The sequence below is a fragment of the Euleptes europaea genome, chromosome 19 (assembly GCF_029931775.1).
Source record: "Euleptes europaea isolate rEulEur1 chromosome 19, rEulEur1.hap1, whole genome shotgun sequence".
Lineage (NCBI taxonomy): Eukaryota > Metazoa > Chordata > Lepidosauria > Squamata > Sphaerodactylidae > Euleptes > Euleptes europaea.
In genome coordinates, this window is record NC_079330.1 from 36,573,865 (window position 1) to 36,600,704 (window position 26,840).

General features: G+C 48.2%; 1 protein-coding gene across 1 annotated transcript; it reads left to right on the forward strand.

Annotated features, from left to right (window-relative positions):
• Positions 1-684: 684 nt before the first annotated feature.
• TNFAIP1 (TNF alpha induced protein 1) lies at positions 685-24,836 on the forward strand. The gene is made up of 6 exons (XM_056865425.1): positions 685-957; positions 3,749-3,918; positions 5,375-5,464; positions 13,717-13,769; positions 20,682-20,877; positions 24,617-24,836. The coding sequence occupies exons 1-6, from the start codon at positions 744-746 to the stop codon at positions 24,833-24,835; spliced, it is 942 nt and encodes a 313-aa protein (XP_056721403.1). The 5' UTR covers positions 685-743; the 3' UTR covers position 24,836.
• The last annotated feature ends 2,004 nt before the right edge of the window (positions 24,837-26,840 follow it).

Below are 26,840 nucleotides of genomic sequence, written 5' to 3' on the forward strand. Positions count from 1 at the left end.
GTTTTTACAGGCATTATTCTGATAACAAAAATGTCTGCCTAAACGTGCGAAGATAACATTTAACACATTTTATGTATATAATTAGTTTTTTTCCTAATAAAATAGTTCAAGTATTTGTTTGGGACATCCCCTTTTGTTTACTAAATGTGAGCATGCTAGATCAGGTCACCTTCTCTGGAAGGCACTGAAAAAATTTCCAGCGTCAAACCCACATCTCTGCCTGGAGTCACCCAGCTGGCAACTGTGGGGCGATGGCTGCTGGCCCAAATGAAGAAGAGTTGGTTTTTATATGCTGACTCGCTCTACCACTTAAGGGAGACTCAAACCGGCTTACAATCACCTTCCCCTCCCCACAACAGACACCCTGTGAGGTAGGTGGTGCTGAGAGAGTGTGATTAGCTCAAGGTCACCCAGCCGACTTTGTGTGTAGGAGTGAGGAAACAAATCCAGTTCACCAAGTTAGCATCCGCCGCTCAGGTGGAGGAGTGGGGAATCCAACCTGGTTCTCCAGATTAGAGTCCACCGCTCCAAACCACTGCTCTTAACCACTACACCACGCTGGGTTTGGGCCTGCTCTTCTTTCCCCTAACAGTCCGTGTTGTCTTTCGCTCCCAGGGACCAGTAGTTGACGGGGGTCCTGTTGCCACCCTCACCCTGCTGGTGACCTCCGTGACCCTCCCCCAACCACGGCGGAGTCAGTCAAGCCCACCCTCTGCAGAGTCGTCATCTACCTGCAAAAAGAGATGTCTGGGGACACCTGCCTGACCACCGTCTGCCCCTCGCCTGGAGCCAGACCCAAGAGCTGCAGCTTCAAAGTGGGCAGTCCGGCCAACAAGTACGTGCGCCTCAATGTCGGTGGCTCCTTGTACTATACCACTGTGCAGGTGTTGACACAGCACGACACCATGCTGAAGGCCATGTTCAGTGGCAGGATGGAGGTCCTCTCCGACAAAGAAGGTGAGCACCAAGCTGGCAAACATTTTGGGTGCTGATCCCCCCCCCCCATTTGTGTTCCTGTGCTTATGGCGACAGCAGTAGCAAAAAAAACAAAAACAAAACCCTGGCAAACAGTCTTATACTGAATCAGGCCTTTGCTTCCCAGGGACCAGAAGTGTCTATTTTGACTGGCAGCAGCTCTCCAATGCCTTCAGCAGGAAAAGATTCTTCCCTACTCCTGAGATCATTTGAACTGGAGATGCTGAGGATTGAACTTGGAGCCTTCTGCAGATGCTCTACCGCTGAGCCATGGCCCTTTCCCAATGATAATTTATGTAAATGAATATGTGAGCTCTGTTTATACTGAGTCAGACCCTCAGCCCATCTAGCTGATCTCTGTACTGGCTGGCAGCGGCTGCCCAGGGCCTCTGGCAGATCACTCTTCCCAAACTCCTGCATCTTGAGAATCTTCAATTGGTGATGCCAGGCATTGAACACGGGACCTTCCTCATGCAAAGCAGGTGCTCTGGAGCTGAGCCACAGCCTGGTTCCCATTCAAAAAGAGAGTGTGCTTAAATCAGTACAAAATGGAGAATTTGGAGATGGCTGCTTCATTTCTTGCTGGCAGTAAACTCTGTAGTTGCCACAGCAGATGTGGCAGGTGGGGCCACTTCTTAGCTATGTGGCTCTGCTCCAGCCCCTGAGCTGAGAGCCAGTGGGGCATCATGGCAGAGCCTGGGCTTTGAGTTATCAGTCGGTTTCCAAGTCACAGTGCTTCTACTTTTACAAGACTGCAAAAAGCCAAACCTTCCTCTCCGCCCACCCTGAAAATCCTGCTTCTCTCTCTGCTTGTCTTGCTTGGCTATCGTAACATTCTCCTCATCCCACTACCACGCCTTAGCATTCTGCTACCAGTTCGCTTGCCTCTCTTGTTATTCTGTCCATGTGATGTCCTGTCTTCAGTTCCTACATTGGCTTCTTTTCTGCTCCCATATACAGCAGAACCTCCACATCCTGACCTTCAAAGCCCAGCTCTGCCCCCACCCTATCTCTTCTCTCATATCGGAAGATAAAAAATAACGCCATGGCCAATGGTGCAAAATAGGTAAAAACATATTTTATTACTCAGATAAAAATTCCCCACACATTTTGCCCAACAGGCTTCTTCAGGGGAATCTGTAATATGTAATATATTTTTAAAATATTATAAATATAAATAATTATAAAAATAGTTATTTAGTTAAAATTATGCAAGTGGTTTTTTAAAAAAGAGTATTACGTTCAGTAACCAAACCACTGCAAGACTAACAGGTTGCTAACATTCATTTAGGCGCAAATAAGAGTCTAAATTTGAGCCAAAACTTGTCAGGTGCTATACAGTTTTATCTTTTCTCTCTCACAACTACTTTTCTTTCTCTGTGCAATCTCAAGGACAAATAAGCTCTAGCAGTTTTGTATATGGTGCAACCCGTAATCTGACTTTTAAGGTAATATTTAGTTAAAATTATACAAGCAAATAAAATAACTATTTTTATAAACTCAGTAATGTAATTACATATTGTATGTTACAAATTTCCCCGAAAAAGCCTCTTAGGCGAAACGCATGGGGATTTTTATCTGAGTAATAAAATATATATTTTCCTATTTTGCACATCTGGCCATGGCCTTATTTTTTGTCTCCTGTGACTAGCGGCGCCTTTTAATTTCTCTCTGCTCTCGTGTCCCAGTCCCTCCTTGCCTGTGACCGTCCTTTCTCCATCTCTTCCAGCTGCAGCCATCCAAGGCTTCCTCAGCACCCCCACCTTTTCTCCTTGCTGCCCCGAGGCCTGACCTGGCTTCCTGCATGATGCCTCCTCTCTCTCTTCCTTCCAGCTACTCCTCAAAAACCATCGTTTCTATGGAGCCTTTGCCATGGCCCCTTCCCTACAGAAACACTGCCTGTGTGCAAAGAATGAGCACAGATTCTCCCTCAGTTTGTCCACCTCTCTTAGTGGCTTTTCCTATGTCAGTTTTCAGATTGCAAGCTCCTTGGGGCGGGGGCCTGTCATCTTCTGCTCTGTAAAGCGCCTTACACGCTGTTGTACTATATAAATTAACTATTAGTTAAATTGTGGTGATGGTGGAAAGTACTGTTCAGTAGCAGCCAACTTATGGCAAACCCATATAGTTTCCAAGAGAAGAAACACTCAAAGGTGGTTTACCATTGCCTGCCTCTGCAGAGCAATCCCGGACTTTCTTGGCTGTTTCCTCTCCAAGTACTAACCAGGGCCAACCCTGCTTAGCTTGGTTCTTGTAGGTTATCCGGGCTGTGTAACCGTGGTCTTGGTATTTTCTTTCCTGATGTTTCGCCAGCAGCTGTGGCAGGCATCTTCAGAGGAGTAACACTGAAGGACAGCTTAGCTTCCTTGATCCATTGAGATCGAGCTAGCCTGGGCCATCCAGGTCAGGGCTAAATTGTTAGACCCAAAGAGACCCAGATTCAAATGTCTTCTTTGCTGCAAAGCTTACTGGATGTCTCTCTTTCTCTGGCCTGGCTTTTCTTGCAGGCTGTCACTTTGGTACAAAAGCCGTTATAAGCAGCAATTCCACAGTCATGATCTTTTCCTGCCTCTTTTCCTGCCCATGGAGATGCTGGGGTCTTATACAGTGTTTGCTGTCTGACATCTGGTATAAATTGTTACTGTGAACAAACAGGAAGTAGTCACCCTGAATGCGGTCTTGCCTACTGTGAGACCTTCTTGGTGGGAGTCCCAATGTTGTGGGTCGTACACCAACTCCTGTTGAAGTGTTGTATCTTTTGTCAATCCCCCAGGCTGGATCCTCATCGATCGTTGTGGGAAGCACTTCGGGACTGTTCTCAATTACCTCCGGGACAACACAGTTTCCATGCCCCAAAACCGGCAGGAGATCAAAGAACTGATGGCGGAAGCCAAATATTACCTCATTCAGGGGCTGGTTGACCTGTGTCAGGCTGCCCTGCTGGTAAGAGCAGGCAGGTGGTGGGGGGGGGGCGTGTTCTGCTTTTGAAACAGACATATGAGCCATTATCGAGTTTCTGCAGGACCAGAAAGCCCCAGGAGGACAAGCCGCCACCTCTTCCCCTCAGCCCTCCAACATGCGCAATCAAAAGGCCCAATGTTGGGATGCAGCAGCGGGGGAGTCAATAGCCGCCGTGCCCTGGAGGGGTCTGGCTGGGCACTGTGGGAAACAGGCTACCGGGATCGGTGGACCCTTGACCTGGTCCAGCAGGGGCTCTTCATAGCCAGGACCACTGATTGGTCCCTCTTGCAGAGGTTTTCAAATAGAGATTTCTGAGTCTGGTTCTCCTGTACCCAAACATACTGTGGTTTCCAGATGAGACCTTAACTACTGTACTTAGAGTGGAGGGTCTCTGCTTGAAGTTTAACAGCAAGGGAAGAAGGCCTGAAGTCCTGCTGAAGAGAGGGAGGACGGCTAAAGGTGGTGGTGAGGACCCAGTGAAGATTTGTGTTACTTTAGAGCAGAGAAAGTGGGTAACTTTAGAATTGGGAGTCACACAAAGAAGTGATGGCCAGAATGATATGGTGGTAAGAATAAAACAAGTGGGTGCCACGAAACTCGGCGGGGATGCCATCTCCCCGCCTTGCAGGGGGCGGAGGAATCCCCTGGCTGGGCCCAGAGTGGCCCAAGGTGTCTGGCACAGCCCAGGAGCTGCTCCCTGCATCTACTGTGGCAGGGCTGTCTGCGTCAGTGGCCCTCCCTGGAGCGGACCAAGGCATCCGCTGCGGCTCAGCCTGAGAGCCACTCCCAGCATCTGCTGCACTGACTCCAGCTCTCGGCAGCGACAGCCAACACCATTTTGAAAGAGCATTGTTTGCGCATGTGCAGACAACACTTTCAAAAACGGGTGGGGGGGGGGTTAAGCCGCCCTTTTTAATTTCAGGTTTTTCTGCAGATATAGGAAGTCTCCTAAGTCCGTAGAAAAACTGTTGAGGGTGATTGTGCCCCCTATTTGCAGATTTAAGTATCCTCAGGAAGGAGGCACACTTCGAAATTAGATATATAGATTGGGAAAGAAGAGCCACGTATGCCACTCTGAACGCCATGGAGAATGGGTGGGATAAAAATGTGCTAGATGAGTAGTAAGGATGAAGTTGATGAACATAAGATTTTTAAAAAAGTTCTTCATACAACATGTACGTTAAGGCATTTGCTACCCCAAGATGACCTGTTTTTTCTAATGTAAATTTGTCCTCCTTTGTTCGCTGTGATGGGTAAGTGGTTCAGAAAGTCTGCCTCTGAATACCAGGGTCAGTTAATGGAACAGGGCTTGCCTTTGGGGGCTTCTTGGAAGCATCTGTTTGGACGATGTGGGACACAGGAGGCTGAGCTTGACGGGCCTGTGCTCTGATCCAGCGGGGAATCTCATGCTCTCCCTCCGCATACTTCCCTTCCACAGGACAAGAAGGATTCCTACAAGCCAGTCTGCAACATCCCTGTCATCACGTCCCCCAAGGAAGAAGAAAGGCTCATAGAATCCTCCATGAAGGTTGGTGTCTTTGGTCTGCTTCGTCAGAGGTTGGGGATTCATAGCCTTGAGGGTGTAGCAGATGAAAGAGGCAAGAAGCGATGCCCCTCCCTTTGTCCCCTGGTATTCTGCTGCAGAATGAGGCTAAGAAAAACACACTTTCCTCAAGGTTTGCTTCTAATAAGCCTCTCTGCTATACCTACTCCTGTGTCACAGCTTGGGGCTTTCAGAGAGCCAGTGTTGGGTAGTGGTTAGAATGTTGAGCTGGGAATCGTTCAAATCCCCACTCTGCTATGAATTTTACTCGTTGAACATGATCCTTTTGTTAACTTTCAGCCTGACCTACCTCACAGAGTTTGTGTGAGGATAAAACGGAGGAGAGGAGACTTGCGCCTGCCCTTGGAGCTCCTTGATAGAAGGGTGGGATTGACATCCAGTTAAATCTCCCTCAAGGTGGCTGTTCTTTCCCTGCTGGGGAGCCCCTCATTGACAGAGGTGACAAAGAGCTGCTATTATCCTCACACACTACTGCTAAGACAAGTCTCCCCCATCCTATAATTATGCATTTGATTTTTCCTACCTAAATGCAGAACTTAACATTTCTCTCTGTTGAAATGCTTTTTATTAGATTTAGCCCAGTTCTCTGAGGCAAGGGCATCTTGGAGCTGTGGGTTATTGTCCACGCCCTATCCGGGGAGGCAGGACCAAAATTGATTTCCTGTCGCCCCTAGTGGGACACTAGCCCACTGGAGCTCGGTCTTTAGTCCTGCCTTGAGGGGAGAGCAGTCAATTTCACAGCTCTCTGTTTTTGTGAGGTTAGGAGAGAGATCCGTTTGTCCTTCCCCTTCGTTCCTTTCTCAGTCCTCTGAACCCGTCCTTTTCCCGCCCGTCCTAGTTCCCCCCGGTGTGTTTTCCCTCCCCCTTAGTCCTGGAGGTTCGGGGAAGAAGAGGGGGAGAATGGCGGGCGCCATTTTGAGGAGAGAGGATGACCTTCGAAGAGGACTACATGGTGGGGCTGGTCCAATTTGCCCCAGAGGACAGCGGTCCATCCAATGGCTGCGATAGTGGACCCTTGGTGGCGAAAGAAGCAAGCGGCGAGCTCCCAGGCGTGCGGGAAATTGCCGCGCCGCCCAAGACGAAAAAGGCGCGAAAAGCCGCGCCAAGCCTTGCCGGTCCCAAGCGGAGAAGACGCGGCAGCAGTAAGAGAAGCGCAAGAGTGAAAGCCAGCGGGAAGGTCCTGGCTGACTACTCGCGAACCCAGCCACCAGCAGCAGCCTTGCCCGCAATCTTGGATCCCGTGGCCCAGAAGGCTTTCCCCACAGGAGGTGGTAACGTACCCCCCCTCTCGGAACAGATAGAGGGCCGTTTCGCGCCAAGGTTTCCCTCCCTTTCTTTGGATCCTGTAGGGGGCCGCTTCAGATCTATGGAGCAGGCTAATGCAGCCCAGTGCTTTAACAACCCCTTTCCCATCCCAGGGGCGGCGATGGGGCCATTTCTGTCAGCAGAGCAGGCTAATGATATGGTCAGTTTGGCTTTACAGAGGCAGTGGCAAGCCTTCCAGGCTTTTCAATTGCGCCTGCCTCATCCTCCATGGAGGGTTTCTGGTTCCCCATCCACCTCAGTCTCCCAGTCCCAGACTGTGGGGGAGGAGGGCAGTTTGGCTACTTCTGGGGGAACAGCAAAAGGGGAAACCTCCAGTTCATGGCCCACTAAGGCATCCATGAAGGATCAAACGCAGGCGGCCTCTCAGACTCAGTCTGTCTCCCCAAGGCATCAGGAATCCTTTTCCTCTGACCAGGAGTCTGCAGGGGAAGGCCGCTAGGAAAAGGAGTTCGACTTGGACGAGGAGACTCCCCGTCCGGATGACCAGCAACCCAGGCTGTTCTCAGGGGAGGACTTCCAGGGTTTACTGGCAAAGGCTATGCTGGCCCTGGATCTCAATGAGGAGCAGCAGCCCTCAGAGGAGCCCAAGTCCAAATTCAAAGGGGGAGTTAAAGAGTGCTTCCCGAGGAGGGCACAGAGCAACCTGGTCCCTTTTCCAGAGTTTTTCATACGGGCTCTAACGGATGAATGGGATAACCCCTCATCCAATAAACCAATGCCGGCTCATGTCAAGAAGCACTTTAGCCTGGCCCCCCATGCCATGCAGATGCTAAAGGTCCATTTAGTGGATGCACCTGTGGCTGACCTACAGGCACCTGGTTTGATTCCCAAGGATGGCGTAGGCTGCATCCGTGACCAACTTGACAGAAAAACAGACCATCTGGCAAGGAAGGCTCACGAGGCCTTAGCCCTAGCCATCAAGGCCAGCGCCACCACGTCCATTTTCGCCAGGGCATCTTATTTGTGGGTCAAGAAGCTCCTACAGCTGGTGCCAGCAGATAATCACCGGGTAGTGGGAGGCTTGGAAAGGGTGCTGAGTGTCATCACCCTTATGGCGGATGCCTCATTGGATACAATGTCCTTCACGGCCAGGTCCATTGCTTCCACTACCTCCATTAGAAGGGCCCTGTGGCTCAGGGTGTGGCCGGCCGATTTTAGATCTAAGACTATCCTCATGTCCTACCCCATTAGGGAGGGTCGGCTTTTCGGGGAAAAGATGGACGGAATATTGATTGAAACCAGGGACAAGAAACACGTAGTGCCAAGGCAGCTTAGGAAGGAGACTAGACCTTCCTCCTACCCGTCCTTTCGTTCATCAAAAGTTTCTCCCCGATACCGGGCGGATTACAGAAAAGGTTCCTGGAAACCCAACAGGTCCTTTCAAAAAGGGGGGAAATTCCAGAGACAAGGCCAATCCAGACCTGACAAGGGAGATAAGTTCCCCAAGAACAACAACTCCCAGGGACGCCTTGCTGGGAGTGGGGGGGAGACTTCAGGCCTTCAGTCACATATGGGCCGGTTCCAACCCGGATTTATGGGTATCCCAAATAATTTCCCAGGGGTACCTCCTGGAGTTCTCTTCCCTTCCTCGGGACCATTTCCTTTCCTCCCCCTTACCCCTAAAGAAGGAGAAAAAGGCCAGAACCACCAGAGCCATTCAGCATCTGTTACAAATCAGAGCCGTGGAGAAGGTCCCTTCCCCAGAGAGGGGGCTTGGAGTCTACTCCATCTTCTTCACTGTCCCAAAGAAAAACGGGGACTGGAGGGCCATCCTCAACTTAAAGTATATAAACAGGAGGATCAAGCGCAAGTATTTCCGGATGGAAACCTTAAGATCCATCGTGGAGTCCCTCCAGCCACAGACCTTCATGACGGCAGTGGATTAGATGGAGGCCTACCTCCACGTCCTTATCCACCCCACACACAGAAGGTTCATTCGATTCACTCATGACCACGACCATTATCCCATTCGGGCTAGCTTCTGCCCCCTGGGTATTCACAAAGACCCTGGTGACAGTTATAACCACCCTCAGACAGGAGTCCATCCAGGTACACCCATACCTGCACGACATCCTGATCTGCACGCAATTCAGGGAACAATCCCGGGCTCACACTACCAGGGCCATGGGTATTTAGTGAACTTCGAAAAAAGCTCCCTTGTCCCTTCTCAGACCTTGGTGCACCTGTGAGTCCGAATAGATTCACGGACAAACACATTGACTCTGTCCCAGGAGCTGGTAGAAAAGATTGTCCTTCTGGCATCGGCCGCCCTCAGGACAAAGTCGGCCAGGCTGATGTCCCTAGCGAAGTTGTTAGGACACATGATTTTCTGCATAGGGGTGGTACCCTGGGCCAGGTTCCACTCCAGGCATCTGCAATGGCTCCTTCGTCCGCATCAACGGGACATCGGAAAAAAGAGGGACAAACCTATTCCATTACCTCTCAAAGTACGCAAGAGCCTGTGTTGGTGGGCGACCAGGAACAATCTGCTCAAGCCTTCCCAGTATTTACACGAGGACCCTCTCCAGCTGTTTACAGACACCAGCCTGGAGGGATGGGGAGCCACTCTCAATGGCCAGATCGCCCAGGGACGGTGGTCCGTTCAGGAGTCGACGCAGCATATCAACCCGCTGGAGCTAAGGGCAGTGAGACTGGCACTCCTACACTTCTCGACGAACCTTCACGATCGCCACGTCCTAGTCAGGATGGACAATTCAACTACCAAGGCCCACCTGAACAAGCAGGGGGGCTCAAGGTCAACGGTGTTACATCGAGAAGCAGTCCGATTATTCCAATGGGCTCAGACCAGGGTCCGATCCATTCGGGCGGAGCACATAAAGGGCACTCTCAATGTGGAAGCCGACTGGCTGAGCCGGCAGCGAGTAAACGAAGGGGAGTGGTCCTTAGACCAAGACTCCTTTCATCACATCACTCAAAGATTTGGTCTTCCAGAGGTCGATTTGTTCACCTCATCAGGCAACTCCAAACTTCCAAGATTTTTCTCGAGGTATTACCACCCAGACGCAGAGAGAGTCGATGCCCTTCTCAACCCCTAGCCGAAGACCCTCCTATACGCCTTTCCACCCCTGCCGATTCTTCCAAAGGTCCTTCGCAAGATTCAAGAGGAAAGAGCCAATGTCCTCCTGGTGGCTCTGTTTTGGCCTCGCCGTCCTTGGTTTGCCACCCTGCGCCGATTGGCGGTTCAAGAACCATGGAGGATCCCGATGGAGTGGGGGACCCTTCGTCAGGGACCTTTAACTCATCCAGACCCCCACTGGTTTTGTTTGACTGTCTGGCACTTGAAAGGATGAGTCTCGTCAAACTGGGATACTCAAAAGAGGTGGTGGACACCATACTGGAGGCCCGCAGACCTGCGACCCGCCGCATATATTCTGCTTCTTGGAAGGCATTCGTAAGGTGGGCACATCGAAAGAAGTTCGACCCTCTACAGCCAGGAGCCACTAACAACCTGGGGTTCTTGCAGGAGGGTGTGCGTCTAAACCTGGCAACCTCTACTTTGCACCGCCAGGTTGCGGCTATAGCTACAGTGATTCCTGTGCTGGATGGAGTGGCGATCTCTGAACTCCGGCACATCGTCTCCTTTCTAAAGGGTGTGGCCCAAACTCGTCCCTCTACCATTCACCGGTTCTCCACCTGGAACCTTAACATCGTGCTCAAAGCCCTAACGAAGGAACCTTTCAAGCCCCTTCAAACAGTTCCCTTGAAGCTTCTTAGGATGAAGGTACTCTTCCTCATTGCCGTCACGTCGGCTCGACGCGTTTCAAAATTGCGAGCCCTTTCCATTAGACAGGGCCTTTGTATTTTCCACAAGGATAAGGTGGTTTTAAGATCAGACCCCACCTTCATTCCTAAGGTTAATTCTCCTTTTCATCGCGCCCAGGACATTTCCCTACCTTTGTTCTGTCCGAAGCCTTCTTGTCCAAGGGAACGCGTCTGGCACTCACTGGACCTGCGTAGAGCTTTACGCATCTACATTAATAGAACAGCAAATCTGAGGAGAACAGACTACCTGTTCATTAACATTTCTAACCCTAATAGGGGCCTCAGAATGTCAGCGGCATCTATCAGTTACGCCTTAAAGAACACTATAGTAGACGCATACAAGGCCTCAAGAGTTCCTGTCCCACAGGGAATCACTGCTCATTCACTTCGCAGCGCCTCTACAACTGCGGCTTTTGACAAACAATCCCCAGTCGACGAGATTTGCCAGGCGGCCACGTGGTCGTCTGTGTCAACTTTCATCAAGCACTACAAAATCAGCACATGGTCATCGGCACAGGCAGCATTCGGCCGTAGAGTGTTAAAGCATGTGGTGGGGGAAAGCATGTAACTCACCCTGGTGGGAGCTCTTACAGGTCCCACAGCTCCAAGATGCCCTTGCCTCAGAGGAGAACGGAGCCTTGACTACTTACCGTGAGGGCTCCTTCTCTTCTGAGGCGAAGGGCATCTTGTCCACCCAGGCGAAGAATCTGGACAACATGCTATCGACCTTACGTGCAAGAATACAGTCAGCTTCAGACCTACGTTCTGGTCCCAATTCCTGCCTGTTAAGTTTTGGGAATGTTCCTTCCTATGTTATTTGATGGTTGTTACAGTTTGTCATGTTATACCTTGTTTGTTCCTGTCTAAGAGCTAGGCAAGCCTGTGACTGAGCTCCAGTGGGCTAGTGTCCCGCTAGGGGTGACAGGAAATCAATTTTTGTCCTGCCTCCCCGGATAGGGCATGGACAATAACCCACAGCTCCAAGATGCCCTTCGCCTCAGAAGAGAAAGAGCCCTCACGGTAAGTAGTCAAGGCTCCGTTCTCCAGCCTGTCAAGAGAACTATAGAACTGACTAATTCAGGGGTGTTGGACTCATTTGTTACGAGGGCCGGATATGACAAATGTCACTTGGTCAGGCCGGGCCACATGTACCATAAAATTTAATGCCAGGTACTGGACAAACAAACTTTATGAGAAACAGAGGCAAAGCCAATTAATGATATTATTTTTGATATTTTTTTAAATTTGAAATAAACACACACTTAAAACAATAACACTCTTACCGTATTTTCTTTTATTTAACAGTCTTTGATCATGGACAACTTGGGACTGTGGGGGGGCTGCCTCAGCTGGTGAGCCCACAGTGGGCTCTCCAGCCCATATCAGGAATGGGGGGGGTGGCTGCCTCGGCTGGCTTGTGGGCCGTATGTTTGACACCCCTGGACTAACTTATGAGGGAAGGGCAGCAGGAAGTTATTGATTGAATTATAATTCAGAATTACAAAACTTTATAATTCAGAAGTACAAAACTGAAGACTGTTGGGAGAATTTTTCAAGTTCTCTCCCTTGAGCTCTTTTTTATTTTTTTGGTCTTCTCTGCCTGCTACTTACCAGAGCAGGAGCTAGAGAGTTTGATAGGAAAAGATAGATCTTGCACACTAAACACTCTTAAAACAGTACACCAAACGTATAAAGTAAATCATGCAGCTTTATTATACTTACTTATAAAGCAAAGAGAGAAAGCAATACTTAATTGAATATATATATGACAGCACACACACTGACAGACAGACAAACAGTCAGATCTCTGAGATCGTTCCAAGGAAGAGACAGAAATGGGTCTCTCTCTTAGAAGGACCACGGGCTGGGCTCTTTGAAAGCCTTTTATAGGTTGAACTGTGTGAGAGAGGTCTCAAATGGCCCCCTCCTGCCAAATTAGTCAGGAGATGAGTTTTCACAAATCATGGCTATAAGTTGTTTGGAATATCCTGTTCCAAAATAAGTTTTCCATGTCCAGGTCTCTGACAGCCATCCGTTCATCCGTTACCCTGTGTTCATAAACAATTTCCTCACTGCGTATGTGACCTTGTTAGTCTGAACATGATTTGGAGTACTTAATGTGCTTTGGGTGACTAGCTCCTAGCAATGCAATCTCCTATGCACTTTAGGGTCAAGATCCTAATTGGAGCTGAGGTCAGCTAAAAGTCAGGTCTTCATATGGCTTCTAAGTTATAGATTAATAAGCTACAGATTAATAAAATTGGTTTTTCTTAACCCAAACTAATATTTAATACAAACTAATGTTCAATTAAAAAAAAATTCTCACCACAAAGACATGAAGCAGTCATATATTTGGTGGGAACTTTGGGACATTTTGAATTGGAGGTTCCAGGCTGTCACCGGGCACTTAAGGTGTGAATTGTATTAATGGTCAATTATTGCATATCATGTAAAAGACAATACAGGGAGAGCCGTCTTTGTCTTCTAGCCAGGTGTGGCTTAATTGCTTTCTTCCTGTTGGCACTCCTTGATTTCTCCCAAAATGGCTTCCTTGAAAGTTGTCATTACAGCAAGATTGCTTGCTGCGTTCCTTGCAGCAGGATCCACCCTGAGATGCAAACCATGGCGATTGCTCCCCATGCTCTGTACTTGCCTCATGGGGCTGGGACTTGCTTATGCACTACATACATTCAAGCTGAAGGGAGGGAGGGGTGTACAGATGGGGGAGGGGCCTAGCAACACTGTGGGCTACCACCCATGCAGCATGAGTCTGTGGCTCATTCCCCCAGGTGTGTAGATGCTTAGGCTGGGCAGGGATTTGACCCCACGGCATCCAGGGCTGGCATAAGCAGCCTGGATAGGGCTCTGCTGCGTGTACAAGATGGCCCAAAGAGCACATACAAACTGCTGTGCTGGGTCAGGCCAAGATCCGTGTAGCCTCTTCCAGCAGCAGCAGCTGGGTGCCTCTCTAGGGTATCATAGAAATGTCCTCCCCCCCTCCCCCCCGGTTGATGGTCTCTGCCCTGGGAAGCATGTTGCCTCAGAGCTCAGGGTTTGCCACAGTCGTGTTCTCCTGTTCCAGACTGACGCTGCCTTTCTCTTTCTAGCCTGTGGTGAAGCTGCTTTACAACAGAAGTAATAACAAATACTCCTACACAAGGTAAGGTCTGCGCTTCTCGAGCCAGCACGCTCCTTGTTGCACTACCGGTGCCAAAGACTCTGTATAAGAGCTGACCCTGCATGTGCTGTGTATGTGGAAGGGCCTGGGAAATAAAGCAGCAGACTGTTTAAACCTCACAAGGTTTAGGTATGGGGAGGTGGGTGACTTGTAGGCTTTGGTAGGATGGGGAAAATTGACCAGAATTATTTATTTACTTGATTTGTACCCTGCCTCTGGGGCCCCAGAGTCGCTTATGTGGGTCTCCATTCTTCCATTTAGGAGAGAATGACCGGCCCAAGGCCACCCAGTGGCTTCCATGACAAAGTGGGGATTCAAACCTGGGCCTCCTAGTCCAACATGCTGACCAGTGGCCCTTAGAGAGGTGGGGTGGAGGAGAACCTGAGCGGAAGTCCGAAAGGAAGGTGCTCAACCCACAGATCTATGAAGAACTGTAAAGGACCTTTGTATGCTGAAAACTTAATAGGAGGTGGTGGTTTTATGAGACAAAAACCTCTGCCTGCAGGTTTTCAAACTACGTCTAATACATTTTTAATCCACCCTTCTTCCAAGGAGCTCAGAGCTGCGTGCATAATCCCCACCCCGGGATTTTGTCCGTTGCAACCCTGTGATGCTGCTGTGGCAGCACATGCATTTTCCCCCAGTGGTTGTGAGACTTGGCAACCATATTTCCAGACCCTGGGAAAAATGGTTTGGGGTAGTTTGCTGAACAAAACTGTCACTTATTCATTTCTGGGATGAAAGCTATAATGACAACATTGTTCCATATACTGGATTTCTGTTGATTTTATGTAGTTTTTAAATTTAATCTCACAGTTGGAAGGGACCACCAGGGTCATCTAGTCCAACCCCTGCCAGTGCAGGAACTACAACTATAATATCCCCAGCAGTAGGTATCCAGTCGAAACTTTTAAAACCTCCAGTGATGAAGAACCCACCCCCTCAGGAGTGAGGGTGTTCCAATGTCAAAGACCTCTCACTGTCAGGAGAGCCTTCTTCAAATTTAGATGAACCTCCTTTGCTGTAGTTTATATTCATTAATCCAAGTCCTGTCATCCAACATGACCGAAAACATATCTGCCTGTTCCTGCACATTGCATTCTCTGAGGTATTGGAAGGTGGCAAATTTCACTTCACAAGCATCTCTTCTCCAATGTAAAGATTCCCACCTCCTTCAGCCTCCTAGAATCATACAGTTGGAAGGGACCACCAGGATCATTAGTCCAACCCCCTGCACAATGCAGGAAATTCACAACTACCCCCCCCCACACACACACACCCAGTGACCCCCTACTCCATGCCCAGAAGATGCCCAAGATGCCCTCCCTCTCATGATCTGCCTGTCATAGAATCAGCATTGCTGACAGATGGCCATCTAGCCTCTGCTTAAAATCTTCCAGGGAAGGCGAGCCAACCACCTCCCGAGGAAGCCTGTTCCACTGAGGAACCACCCTAACTGTTAGAAAGTTCTTCCTAATGTTTAGCCAGAAACTCTTTTGATTTAATTGCAACCCGTTGGTTCTCGTCTGACCTTCTGGGGCAACAGAAAACAACTCGGCACCTTCCTCTATATGACAGCCCTCCAAGTACTTGAAGATGGTTATCATATCCCCTCTCAGTCTTCTCTTCAGGCTAAACATACCCAGCTCCTTCAACCTTTCCTCATAGGACTTGGTCTCCAGACCCCTCACCACCTTTGTTGCCCTCCTCTGGACACGTTTCAGCTTGGCTACATCTTTCTTAAATTGTGGGGCCCAAAAGTGAACACAGTACTCTAGGTGAGTTCTAACCAGAGCAGCGTAAAGCGATACCATCACTTCGCGTGACCTGGATGCTATACTTCTGTTGATACAGCCCAAGATCCCATTTGCCTTTTTAGTTACCGCATCACACTACTGACTCATGCTCAGTGTTTGGTCTACTAAGACCCCAAGATCCTTTTCACACACACTACTGGTAAGACAAGTCTCCCCTATCCTATAATTAGGCATTTGATTTTTCCTACCAAAATGCAGAACTTTACATTTATCTCTGTTGAAATGCATTTTATGTCAGGAGCAGGCCATGAAGCCAGTTCATGGTTGGGCTCCCAGGTGTTGTTTTGCAGTTCTCTCCAAGGCCAGTCCATGCCCCGTGTTTAGACTTCTTAGAGTCCTTCTTGAATTCCTTTAGTGTGGGAATTGCCAAGTACTCCTTCCTGCCTCTGGGAGGGGGGTTGCCTGGGTTACTGGTTATCTCCTTTTGCTTTTCTATATATGCCATGTGCCTTACCTCAGCCCCTTACTAGTATCATTCTTAATATAGTTTCTGTAACCTGTCGATTCTACCCAATAAAACTGCTTTCGTGGATTTGCCGTCTGCTGAATTCTGTTTGAGGGATGGAGTGCAGGGCTAGAGCTCACATTTTATTAGTTTTAGCCCAATTCTCCAGCCTGTCAAGATCATCCTATATCCTGGCTGTGTCTTCTACCATATTTGCTACCCCTCCCAATTCAGTATCATCTGCAAATTTAATAAGCATTCCCTCTATTCCTTCATCAAAATCATTTGAAAGATGTTGAACACGGCCCAGGACAGATCCCTGAGGTACTCCACTAGTCACTCCTCTCCAAGTTGATTAGGAACCATTAACAAGCACTCTTTGAGTGCGATCTGTCAACCAGTTACAGATCCACCTAACAGTAATAGGATCTAGATCACATTTTCCAAATTTGTCAACAAGAATATTATGGGGAACCTTATCAAAAGCCTTACTGAAATCAAGATCAACTATGTCTACTGCATTCCCCTGATGCAGCAAGGTAGTAACTTTTTCAAAAAAGGAGATTAGATTAGTCTGATATGACTTATTTTTGAGAAACCCTGCTGGCTCTTCGTAATCAGATCCATCCTTTCTAAATGTTCAAGGACTGACTGATGATTTGTTCAAAAACTTTTCCCGGTATAGAAGTCAAGCTGCTGGGTCAGTAGTTGCCTGGATCCTCCTTTTTCCCCTTCTTGAAGATGGGGACAACATTTGCCCACGTACAGTCTTCTGGCACCTCACCTGTTCTCCAGGAATTCCCAAAAATAATGGACAGAGGGTCAGAAATTACATCTGCAATGCAATTCATCCGGCCCTGAGGACTTCGTTTCATTTAAAGAAACTAGGTGTTTGTGCACCACCCCAATGCCAATCCTAGGCTGCAACTCCCTTCCTTTATCATGTGCTCTTTATGCCATGTTGAGCACCATTTCCCTCGCAAGAAAAGACTGAGGAAAAGTAGGAATTTAGGAGTTCTGCCCTCTCTTCATATCCTGTTACAATTTCACATTCCGGTCCCCTTTAGCTTTCCTAACACTCTCCCTACAAGCTCTGGTTATTTGTTTATATTCCTCTTTGGTTATAAGGCCCTTCTTCTACTTCCTAAAGGTGTCTTTTTTATTTCTCAACTCTTTAAAAAGCTGTTTAGGGAGCCACCCTGGCCTCTTTAGGCTCCTCCCATTTTTCCTTCTCATAGGAATGGTTTGTAATTGCGCCTTCAGTATTTCAGTTTTAAGGAACTCCCACCCTTCTTGAACCTTCTCCTTAAGTATTTCTGACCATGGGATTCTACCCAATATAAGTTTAAGTTTGTTAAAATTTGCTTTCCTAAAGTCCAACCTATATGTCTAACTACGTACAGTTTTTCCTTTCCCCAAGATTGTAAATTCCAGGATTACATGGTCAATACTACCCAGGGTGCCTACTACTTTAACCTCATCAACCAGTTCTTCCCTGTTGGTGAGAATCAAGTCTAAGATAGCAGATCCCCTTGTTTCCCTGTCCAAGTGGAATAGGAAGTTGTCAGCAAGACAAGTCAGGAATTTATTGGATCTTGCTTTTTTAGCAGGGTTGGACTTCCAACAAATATCCAGGTAATTAAAATCTCCCATGACCACCGTGTCCCGTCTCTTTGAGAACTTTGTAATCTGGTCTAGGAGTGTCTCATCCAAGTCCTCTGCCTGGTTTAGTGGTCGATAGCAGACCCCCACCGTAATATCACTATTATTTCTTATTCCTTTTATTTTTACTCATAGACTCTCGACTGAACTTCCATGTTCAGATTCATGTATTTATTCACAAGTATACACATCTTTGACATACAATGCAGCTCCTCCCCCCTTATCTGTCTATCCCTTTTAAACGTTGTACCCCTCAGTCTTAATATTCCAATTGTGAGTGATATCCCACCAAGTTTCAGTAATCTCTGTTAGATCAAAATCCCCTTTCTGTATTAAGGTTTCTAGTTCTTCCTGTTTGTTTCCCATACTCTGTGCATTAGTGTAGAGACATCAGAATCAATGGTGTATGTGCTCCAAGGTTTTTGTTTCTGTACAGACCTGTGAGTTTGTTTCCTCACATACATGCCACTCCCCGCAAATCTTTCTTGTTCTCATTTCATTATTGTCATCATACTAGCCTTTAAGTATGTTGCCTTAATGTACTTCCTTAATCTGGAAATGTAAAATTGGGTGATTCCTAATTTTGTTGGCCTTGGTTGTAAACATATACTCTGTATGGTCAGTTTCTGTTTTATCTGGCATACTGGCTGCAAATAAAATTTATTTATTTATTTATGTACTAGGCTTTAAGTTTTTGTCTTGCTCCCGCATAGGATTTAGTTTAAAGCCCTCCTTATCAGGTTGGCAAGGCTCTCACCGAACACATTTTTTCCTACCCTCATGAGGTGCAAACCATCTCCCGATAGAAAACCTTCATCTCGAAAGCGTAAGCCATGATCCAAAAATCCAAACCTTTCTTGACGACACCATCTTTGCAGCCTGAAATTAATTAGTAGTATTCTTCTTTCCCTTCCTAAGCCACGACCTTCGACAGGCAGAACTGATGAAAACACAACCTGCGCCCCCAGGTCCTTCACCTTCTTACCCAGAGCCGCATAGTCTCTTTTAATACGTTCTGGGCGGTGTTGGGCAATATCATTTGTTTCACCCATCTGATATTTATATAACTGATTTTTAGTACCCGAGTAATAAAAGTAATTTACACTTGTCCCTGTCAGTTAAACTTCATCATTTTATTTTATTTGCCTGGGCCCAATCCTGCATCTTCTTTAGTCCACCTACATCTTATCTCTATCCTCCCAAGATATTATCTACCTCACCCCGTTTAGTATTATCTGCAAACCTGATGAGCACATTCTGAACTCCCACGTTTCCCTCATCTATAAAGATGTTAACCAGCACTGGGCCCAAAAGAGAACCCCGAGGCATCCTGCTTGTTACCGCCTTCCAAGTTGATGGGAAACGAAGAACTGTTGCACTTTGGGTACGATCTACTAACCAGGCCTTAATCCACCTGATAGTAATGGAGTCTAGTCCCTATGTCACCAAAATCATATTTGTAGGTGGATGTAAATAATTATGATACTGTCCAGTCACAATTAAGCTTAATGGTTATGCAGTTAGAACTTGTTGATTTGAATGGAAGAGATTTAAATATGCACTGAACTCTCCTGTTGAAATGCACATGATGTGAAAGTGTGATTAATTGTGGCTGGATCTTTCCCTTATTTCCCAAAGCACCAAACAAAAAGAGGTCCAATCTCCCTCACCCTTCTCTATTCCTTGTGAGTGGGGGATTCGTGTGAGAAGCTCATGTGGTGTGAAGGGGGAGGGTATAAAGATGCCAGAATTCTCTGGATCTCCCCAAAGACTTAGGTAGGCCAGCCGTCTGGCGCCACTAGCAGCCAGCCAGGTGGGCTTGGGAAAGCCACAATCGAGGTACAAGGAAGTGGTACCAGGCACCCTCAGTTGGTTGCTCTGTCACCTTTGGTAATTAGAGGCATGCTGCTTCTAGACATGGAGGCTTTTGTTTGTTTGATTTTTGGTCTTGGTCTGAGGTCACTGTTAACCCCCTTCCCCTTCCCTCATCCTCTGCCACTCTCTCCCCAGTTGAATTGTGGTCGGGTGACAGCCAGTGCAGCCCAGAGGGTAAAAGGTCTGGACTTGGGTTCAAAGTTGTCAAAAAGCTCACTAGATTATGCTTGTATATTTTTATTTTGCCTTTCATTCGGGGAGGGGTGGTCTTTGGTGAATTGCCATTTTCTCTGGCTGATTAACCTCCTTGAATAAACAAAATGGGATTGCCCCCGCTGAAGGTGGTGTCTGTCAGAGCACAGAAGAGATCAACCCAAATATCAGAACAGTTGGAGCATTTTCCTCATGAGAAAAGGCAAAATTATTTGGGGGCTCGAGGGTTTTAAACCATAGATGATGACTTAGGGGAGGACGCCGTGCATGTTTATAAAATTATGCTTGAAAGTGGGTGGATTGGATTCTTTCTCCCACATAATTCTAGAATTTTGTGGGGTACCTCAGGAACCACTGCGCACTAAGTTTGGGAAAGGCAGGAACCTCTCGCACAGGATGGCGTGATGGTCCCTGGCTTAGATGGCTTTGGAAGAGAGGCCCTGGTTCAGGAGTGTGTGCACTCAGAGATGGCCACACTCGCAGCAGCCCCCCACCACAAGTCCAGCCAGGGAAATTTCTACAGATGGGGGGGGGGCGCTTGGGGAGGGCAGAGTGCTCTGCAGGGATGCCATGGAGTCCTCCCTCCAGGGCAGCTGGTCTCTGTAGAGAAGAGATTGGCTGTAATTCTGGGAAAATTCCAGCCTCCACCTGCAGGTGGTCCAACCCTTGCTGTTGCTTTCATGTACTTCTGTGGGGGGGAGGGGGGCTTCTGAGAAGCTTCTGTTTGGCTGCTCTGGGAAATGGGATGCCTTGGGTATAAACTGGCTGGGCACTTCTTTGGTTCTTGGGCAGAAGGGCGATGCACTAATCTGACAAGGAAAAGAGCCCAAGGAAGAATTTGGATCTCCCCTTCACTTCTGCTTTCTTCCTGTTGCATTTCAGCAACTCTGATGACAACTTACTGAAGAATATTGAGCTGTTTGATAAGCTCTCCCTCCGCTTCAACGGGAGGGTCCTCTTCATCAAGGATGTGATCGGCGATGAGATCTGCTGCTGGTCCTTCTATGGGCAGGGGCGGAAACTGGCTGAAGTTTGCTGCACATCAATAGTCTACGCTACCGAGAAGAAGCAGACCAAGGTATGGGGACTTGGATCTCTGGCTTCCTGTGGGGAGATCCTGATGCAGACATCCCTGTGTGTGTGGCAAAGTCTAGCAGTAGTGCTACAGGGGCTGAGGGCATCTTTTGAAGGGTGGGCTGGTGAGGAGTCATGCTTAGACGTAGTTCCAGCTTAGCTCCTCTCCCCCCCTTCTGGTCTCCCAGCAGCCATAGACAGGCCTTTAGAGGAAAGGCAGGGAGCAATGAGGCACCACACCTGTTGTGCTCAGCTGAGAATCCCCAGGGATGACATTTGAACTTTAATTGTCCTTTTGTATTGGCTTTTTCATTCCTGCAGGGTGGTTTGGAAAGAGGGACAATTTTGACTAAAAGGTGGGATAAACACAGAGGGAAAAAAGAAGAGGGAGAAACCTCTGATAGAAGACAGAAAAAAAATATGTACAGCAACAGAGGTTGCAAGGTGTTTATCTAACAACTTGTAGCTACTACAAAATTATACAAAATAGTAGAAACAACGGTCCAAAGAAATTGCAAGACACATATTGCAGTATACATATAATCAGCAAAAACAAAAGTGTTGATAGCAGAACACACAACCACAACAGTGCCAGGTCTGCCGGCTCGTATCCTGTTTCAATATCTCTTCTTCGGACTGAAGTCTGTTTGTTGTTGAATTCCACAGTTACTGTCCCAAGAAGATACATCGAAACAGGATACTATTGGCAGACCTGTCACTGTTGTGGCTGTGTGTTCTATTATTACAGAGCTTGAGAAGGTGCAGAAAAGAGCAACCAAAACGATTAGGGGACTAGAGCAACTGCCCTATGGGGAGCAGTTAAAACACTTAGGGATGTTTAGCTTGGAAAGAAGGTGGCTGAGGGGAGACATGATAGAGGTCTATAAAATTATGCATGGTTTGGAGAGAATGGACAGGGAGAGGTTTTTCTCCCTCTCCCATAATACTAGAACGCGGGGTCATCTGCTGAAGCTGGAGGGTGAGAGATTCGAAACAAATAAAAGGAAGTATTTTTTTCACACAATGCATAGTTAAATTGTGGAACTCCCTGCCCCAAAATGTGGTGATGGCTGCCAACTTGGAAGGCTTTAAGAGGGGAGTGGACATGTTCATGGAGGAAAGGGGTATTCATGGCTACTAGTTAAAATGGATACTAGTCATGATGCATACCTATTCTCTCCAGGATCAGAGGAGCATGCCTATTATCTTAGGTGCTGTGGAACACAGGCAGGATGGTGCTGCTGCAGTTGTCTTGTTTGGGGGCTTCCTAGAGGCACCTGGTTGGCCACTGTGTGAACAGACTGCTGGACTTGATGGGCCTTGGTCTGATCCAGCAGGGCTTTTCATGTTCTTATCAACACTTTTATTTTTGCTGATTATATGTATATTACAATAAATGTCTTGCAATTTCTTTGCACCTTTGTTACTACTATTTTGTATACTTTTGTAGTCGCTACAAGTTGTGGGATAAACCACAGTCAACTGAGGGACCCACAAAGACTCACAGGGGAAGGGGAGATCCCATTCCTCTCCTTTTGACTTCTACATCCTTGGCACTTGTTCCACCTAATCATGTGTTTTTCTCCCTGCCTGCAGTTGGTTGATCTCTATTTTCCCCACATTTTTGCTAGGGATGTGGGTCTGTGCATGTGCAAACATCATGGTTATTTGGGGGAGTGAGCCCCACGTAGATTCTTTATATTTTTCTGCATGCTCAGGGATTATTCCAGGCTCACAGAAACAGAGAGCGGAGCTTGGAGTGCTTCCCTTTGTGTGGGTGGGAGGGGGTTTGATCTACAAGGTTGGGCCACTCATCTTTATTAGATATAACAAATGAAATAAGCAAACGGGGCAGTCCATACTGAGTGGTGTAGTTGTTACATTGTCAGACTAAGAGCAGGGAGAGACAGGTTTGAATCCCCCCTCATAAAATGGAGAAGAAGAGAATGCTAAAAGCCACTTTGAGTCACCGCTGGAGAGAAAAGTGAGGTATAAATGAAGTAAATAAAAATCAGTCCTCCTAAAGACAGTTTTGGATTGGGATCAAAGTTGAGAACAATGGACTAGAAAAAAGGTGTTGGACTGGGGACGGGCCTGGCCCCAGATTCACCCCCAGCCCTCCCCCAGCCATTGGAGCCATGCCCAAGGGGAAAGCAGCGAGTGAGGAGGAGGGAGAACCAGCAGCAGGGGCAGGCACTGGGAATGGGCAGGCCCGGCCCAGCTCGCAGGAATTTCCACTCTAGCTGACCTCCTGAGTCAGCCAATCAGGAGCTGGCAGGAAGCCTTAGCGGGGACCTATCACAGGGAGAGCAGGGAGGAAGGAACCAGCTTGGCCCTGCTCTGGTAAGCTGGGTCACCCAGTGGGTAGGGGGCTAGGGGAGCGGCAGGGCCAAACCTAGCCCATATAAAGCTGACCCCACAACAGGGCAGGGAGGCGTGAGAGGGCATTGCTCTGAGCAAGCACAGCCCCAGGGACAAGGTGGCACAGCCCCTTCCTCTTCCCATCCCGAAGCCTGGGGGAGCCCCCGCCCTGTCATGGAAAGGGAAGGCTGAAGGCCAGCAGGCGAGGCTGGAGAGGGAGGGTTGCTTTGTGAAAGCTGTCACATGACAGAAAGCCGCAGCGGTGAGGAGTGGCGGTCCACACTCTGTCCTGGAGCTGCTGCTTCTGTACTTGTGGAGCTCATTCCAGTCTCCTTTCTGGTCCTTTCATGCCCCACAGGGAAGGGGCTAGTACATTGAGCTTAAACCAGACCCTACAAGTAGGAAACCTAAGAGAGAAAGCAGCAGGGAGGCTGTGGGATATGGACCCCGAGGTAAGGGTGTGAGGAGGACATCTGAGGCCTGGGGAGCCATGGTGAGCAGACTTGAGTCTTTCTTGGGGGTGGGGAGGCTGGAAGTCCAGCGTGGCGCAACAGTTAGACTGGGATCTGGGAAACCCACATTTGAATCCCCCCTCTCTGCCATGGAAGTTCGTTGGTTGCCTCTGTTCCAATCATAGAATCATAGAGTTGGAAGGGACCACCAGGGTCATCTAGTCTAACCCCCTGCACACCCTCTTTCATCCTCACCTACCTCACAGGGATGTTGTGAGGATAAAATGGAGGAGAGGAGATTGATGGGTCCCCTTTGGGGAGAAGATAAACAAATAAATATATAAATAGTTTAATAAACTCTTGAGAGTTGCAAGGATGGTAAAGTTTCATCAGCTGTTTCTTCTGCTGTCACTAGCAATTTGGGTGGGAGCCAAAAAGGGAACATGTTAAATACTGGATATCACTTGTTTGATTTGCATCAGCCAGCTAGCTACAGGCCTGTTCTTAGCATACATCTGTATATTTTTGCACAATTCTGCTCCTGCTGCCGAGTGAAGAAGAGTTGGTTTTTATATGCCGACTTTCTCTACTACTTAAGGGAGACTCAAACGGGCTTACAATCTCCTTCCCTCCCCCTCCCCACAACAGACACCCTGTGAGGTAGGTGGGGCTGAGATTGTGTGACTGGCCCAAGGTCACCCAGCTGGCTTTGTCTGTAGGAGTGGGGAATCAAACCCGGTTCTCCAGATCAGAGTCCACCGCTCTTAACCACTACACCACGCTGGCTCTCTAGCCAGCCCTGCCCTGGAATGCTGCTCTCTAATGTAAGAGAATTCATGAATGCCAGTGAAGAAAGTTACTTATTTCTTGAATCTGCTCTTTCGCAGATCCATGCCATTGACACCGTCATTGTCTCCTGTCTTCCTCCAGGTTGAATTCCCTGAGGCCCGAATCTATGAGGAAACGTTGAATGTTTTGCTTTACGAGACGCCCCGAGTGCCGGACAACTCTCTTCTGGAGGCCACGAGCCGGAACCGAAGCCAGGCCTCTCAGAGCGAGGATGATGACAGCTTCGAGCTGCGTGACAGGGTGAGGCGTATCCATGTGAAGCGATATAGCACTTATGACGACCGACAGATCGGCCACTAACCCTTGCGGGCAGCATTGAAGAGCCTGTTTCGATCGGTGAGGGTCTGGCTGTGCAGCAGGGGCGACGGGGCCTGTTGCTGGATGCTCAGAACTGTCCCCTGGTCACATATCTGGAATTTATTTGCACTAGGCAGCAGGACAAGCAGTTGCGATTTTGTACCAACTGATTCAGTGTGTTTGCGACTTGTTGCATTGCAGGAGGACGGCGGGTCCAAACCAATGCTTTGTGACTCTTTTTAGCTTAAGCAGCATCTCTTCTGCAGGCTCTAGAAGCAGCAGTGGATTGACTGTCTCCCTCTGCCCCCACATCTTCCCTTGTCAGCAACCCTTTCACAGAAACTGCCTTGAGGACACTGCTCAGACTACCTTATTGAACGAAAGTTTGAAATCCAGATGCTGAGGACGATAAAAAGGCCAAAACACGACAATGTGATGGCCCAGCAACTATTTTTCTGTTTATGGGAAACTGGTTGGTGTTTTTTTTTTTTTTAACTTGAGCAGAATTTAACTCTGAAAGGTAACTCAAGAGCTTGAAAACCTTCCTGTGCCTCCTTCCCTGGATATGTGGTGTTGGGGGAGCATCTGCAAATCTTGATGTTGGCTCTTGTGGAATCTCTCCCCCCACCCTGCCTTGTACAAACTGAAGGAAAGGTGGGCCAGCAGAGACCCACATTGGGGACTTTACCTACAACCCATTAACAATTACCGTGTGATGAATGGCTGCTAATCCCACCATTGTGTCTTGTGTTCATAAACCAATTGATTTTTTATTATTATTTTAGCATATTGGTGAATGAAGTCAGGGAGGAAGAAGTAGAGCATGTGGTGGGGGGTCGGCCGAGGCTGAAGGATTGCAGAGGCTGTTAGAAGGCTAACAGGCAGGGGAGGTTGGAATTGTATTGAGTCTGGACTGTAATAAGAGCCACCCAGCGTAATGGATCCATGCTCTGAAGGTTTCCGAGAAATGAGTAATCTTGCACAAGTGTCCACCCACCGTCGGGGGAGCAGGAGAAGAAGCCCTACCTTCCCCGCCTGGCTTGGAGCCCCGTAATTGTGGGGCTCTTGGAAGGTGCTTCAGGGGCCTCCAAAGTGCCATGCAACTGTAGGGACAAGTGACCTTCCCGCAGCTACAAGCATGAGTGCCAAGGAGGGTTCACATTTCATGGGTGGCTCTCTGAGCCCCTCAAGAGCACAAGATGGGTGCACGCATGCTCCAGTCCTGCTGAGCTTGGGAGGGAGGGAGGGAATTGTCCCTGACCTCAGGCTATGCTCGTTTTCAGGGATGCGCCAAACACTCTGCATGACCTGGGGGGCACTGTTTTGGAAAGCACCAGTTTTTGCAGGCTGACCAAAGCCAGCTGAAATTTGTGGATTCTGGTCAGATAACCAGTTTCATTGCATGGGAATCTAGTTTGGCTCTAAGACGCCTTGGCAACAGCTGGAAGCAATCCATTCGGGCCAAGAATGAATGAAGAAGGTGTGTGTGTGTGTGTGTGTGTGTGCGTGCTCGCACGCCTTAGAGCCTTCAGTGTGTGCCTTCAGTGGCTTTCCTACTTCAGGCTGACTGCCCTGGGTCCTTTGTGAGGAAGAGAGAACTCCTGGTTGTACACGGGTGTCCTTAGTGAAAAGGGCTCCCTCTAGTGCCTGGCTGTGTGATTGACATGAGTAACTGTCAGATACTCTTGTCTATCCCAGAATGTTGATTGCTTGCAGAGGCTGGAATTGCACAGTTTTGGAAAAAAAACTCCTCCACATCTTTTGAAGGCTGGGCAAGATTCCCAAGCTGTGGCGTTCTGCCTGCACCAATTAGACAGGCTAACTTTACAACATGCATATATTATGCAAACTAATATTTTTGGATACATTTTCTGCTAGCCATTGTGGGGGAGCTAAATTGGGCACTACATCACGAGAGATGTTGCTGAGACCTTCTCCCTTCCAGCCCCATCTGGATTCTGAAATTGTAATTGACCTTTATTCACACACTGACAGTCATGTCTTCAGA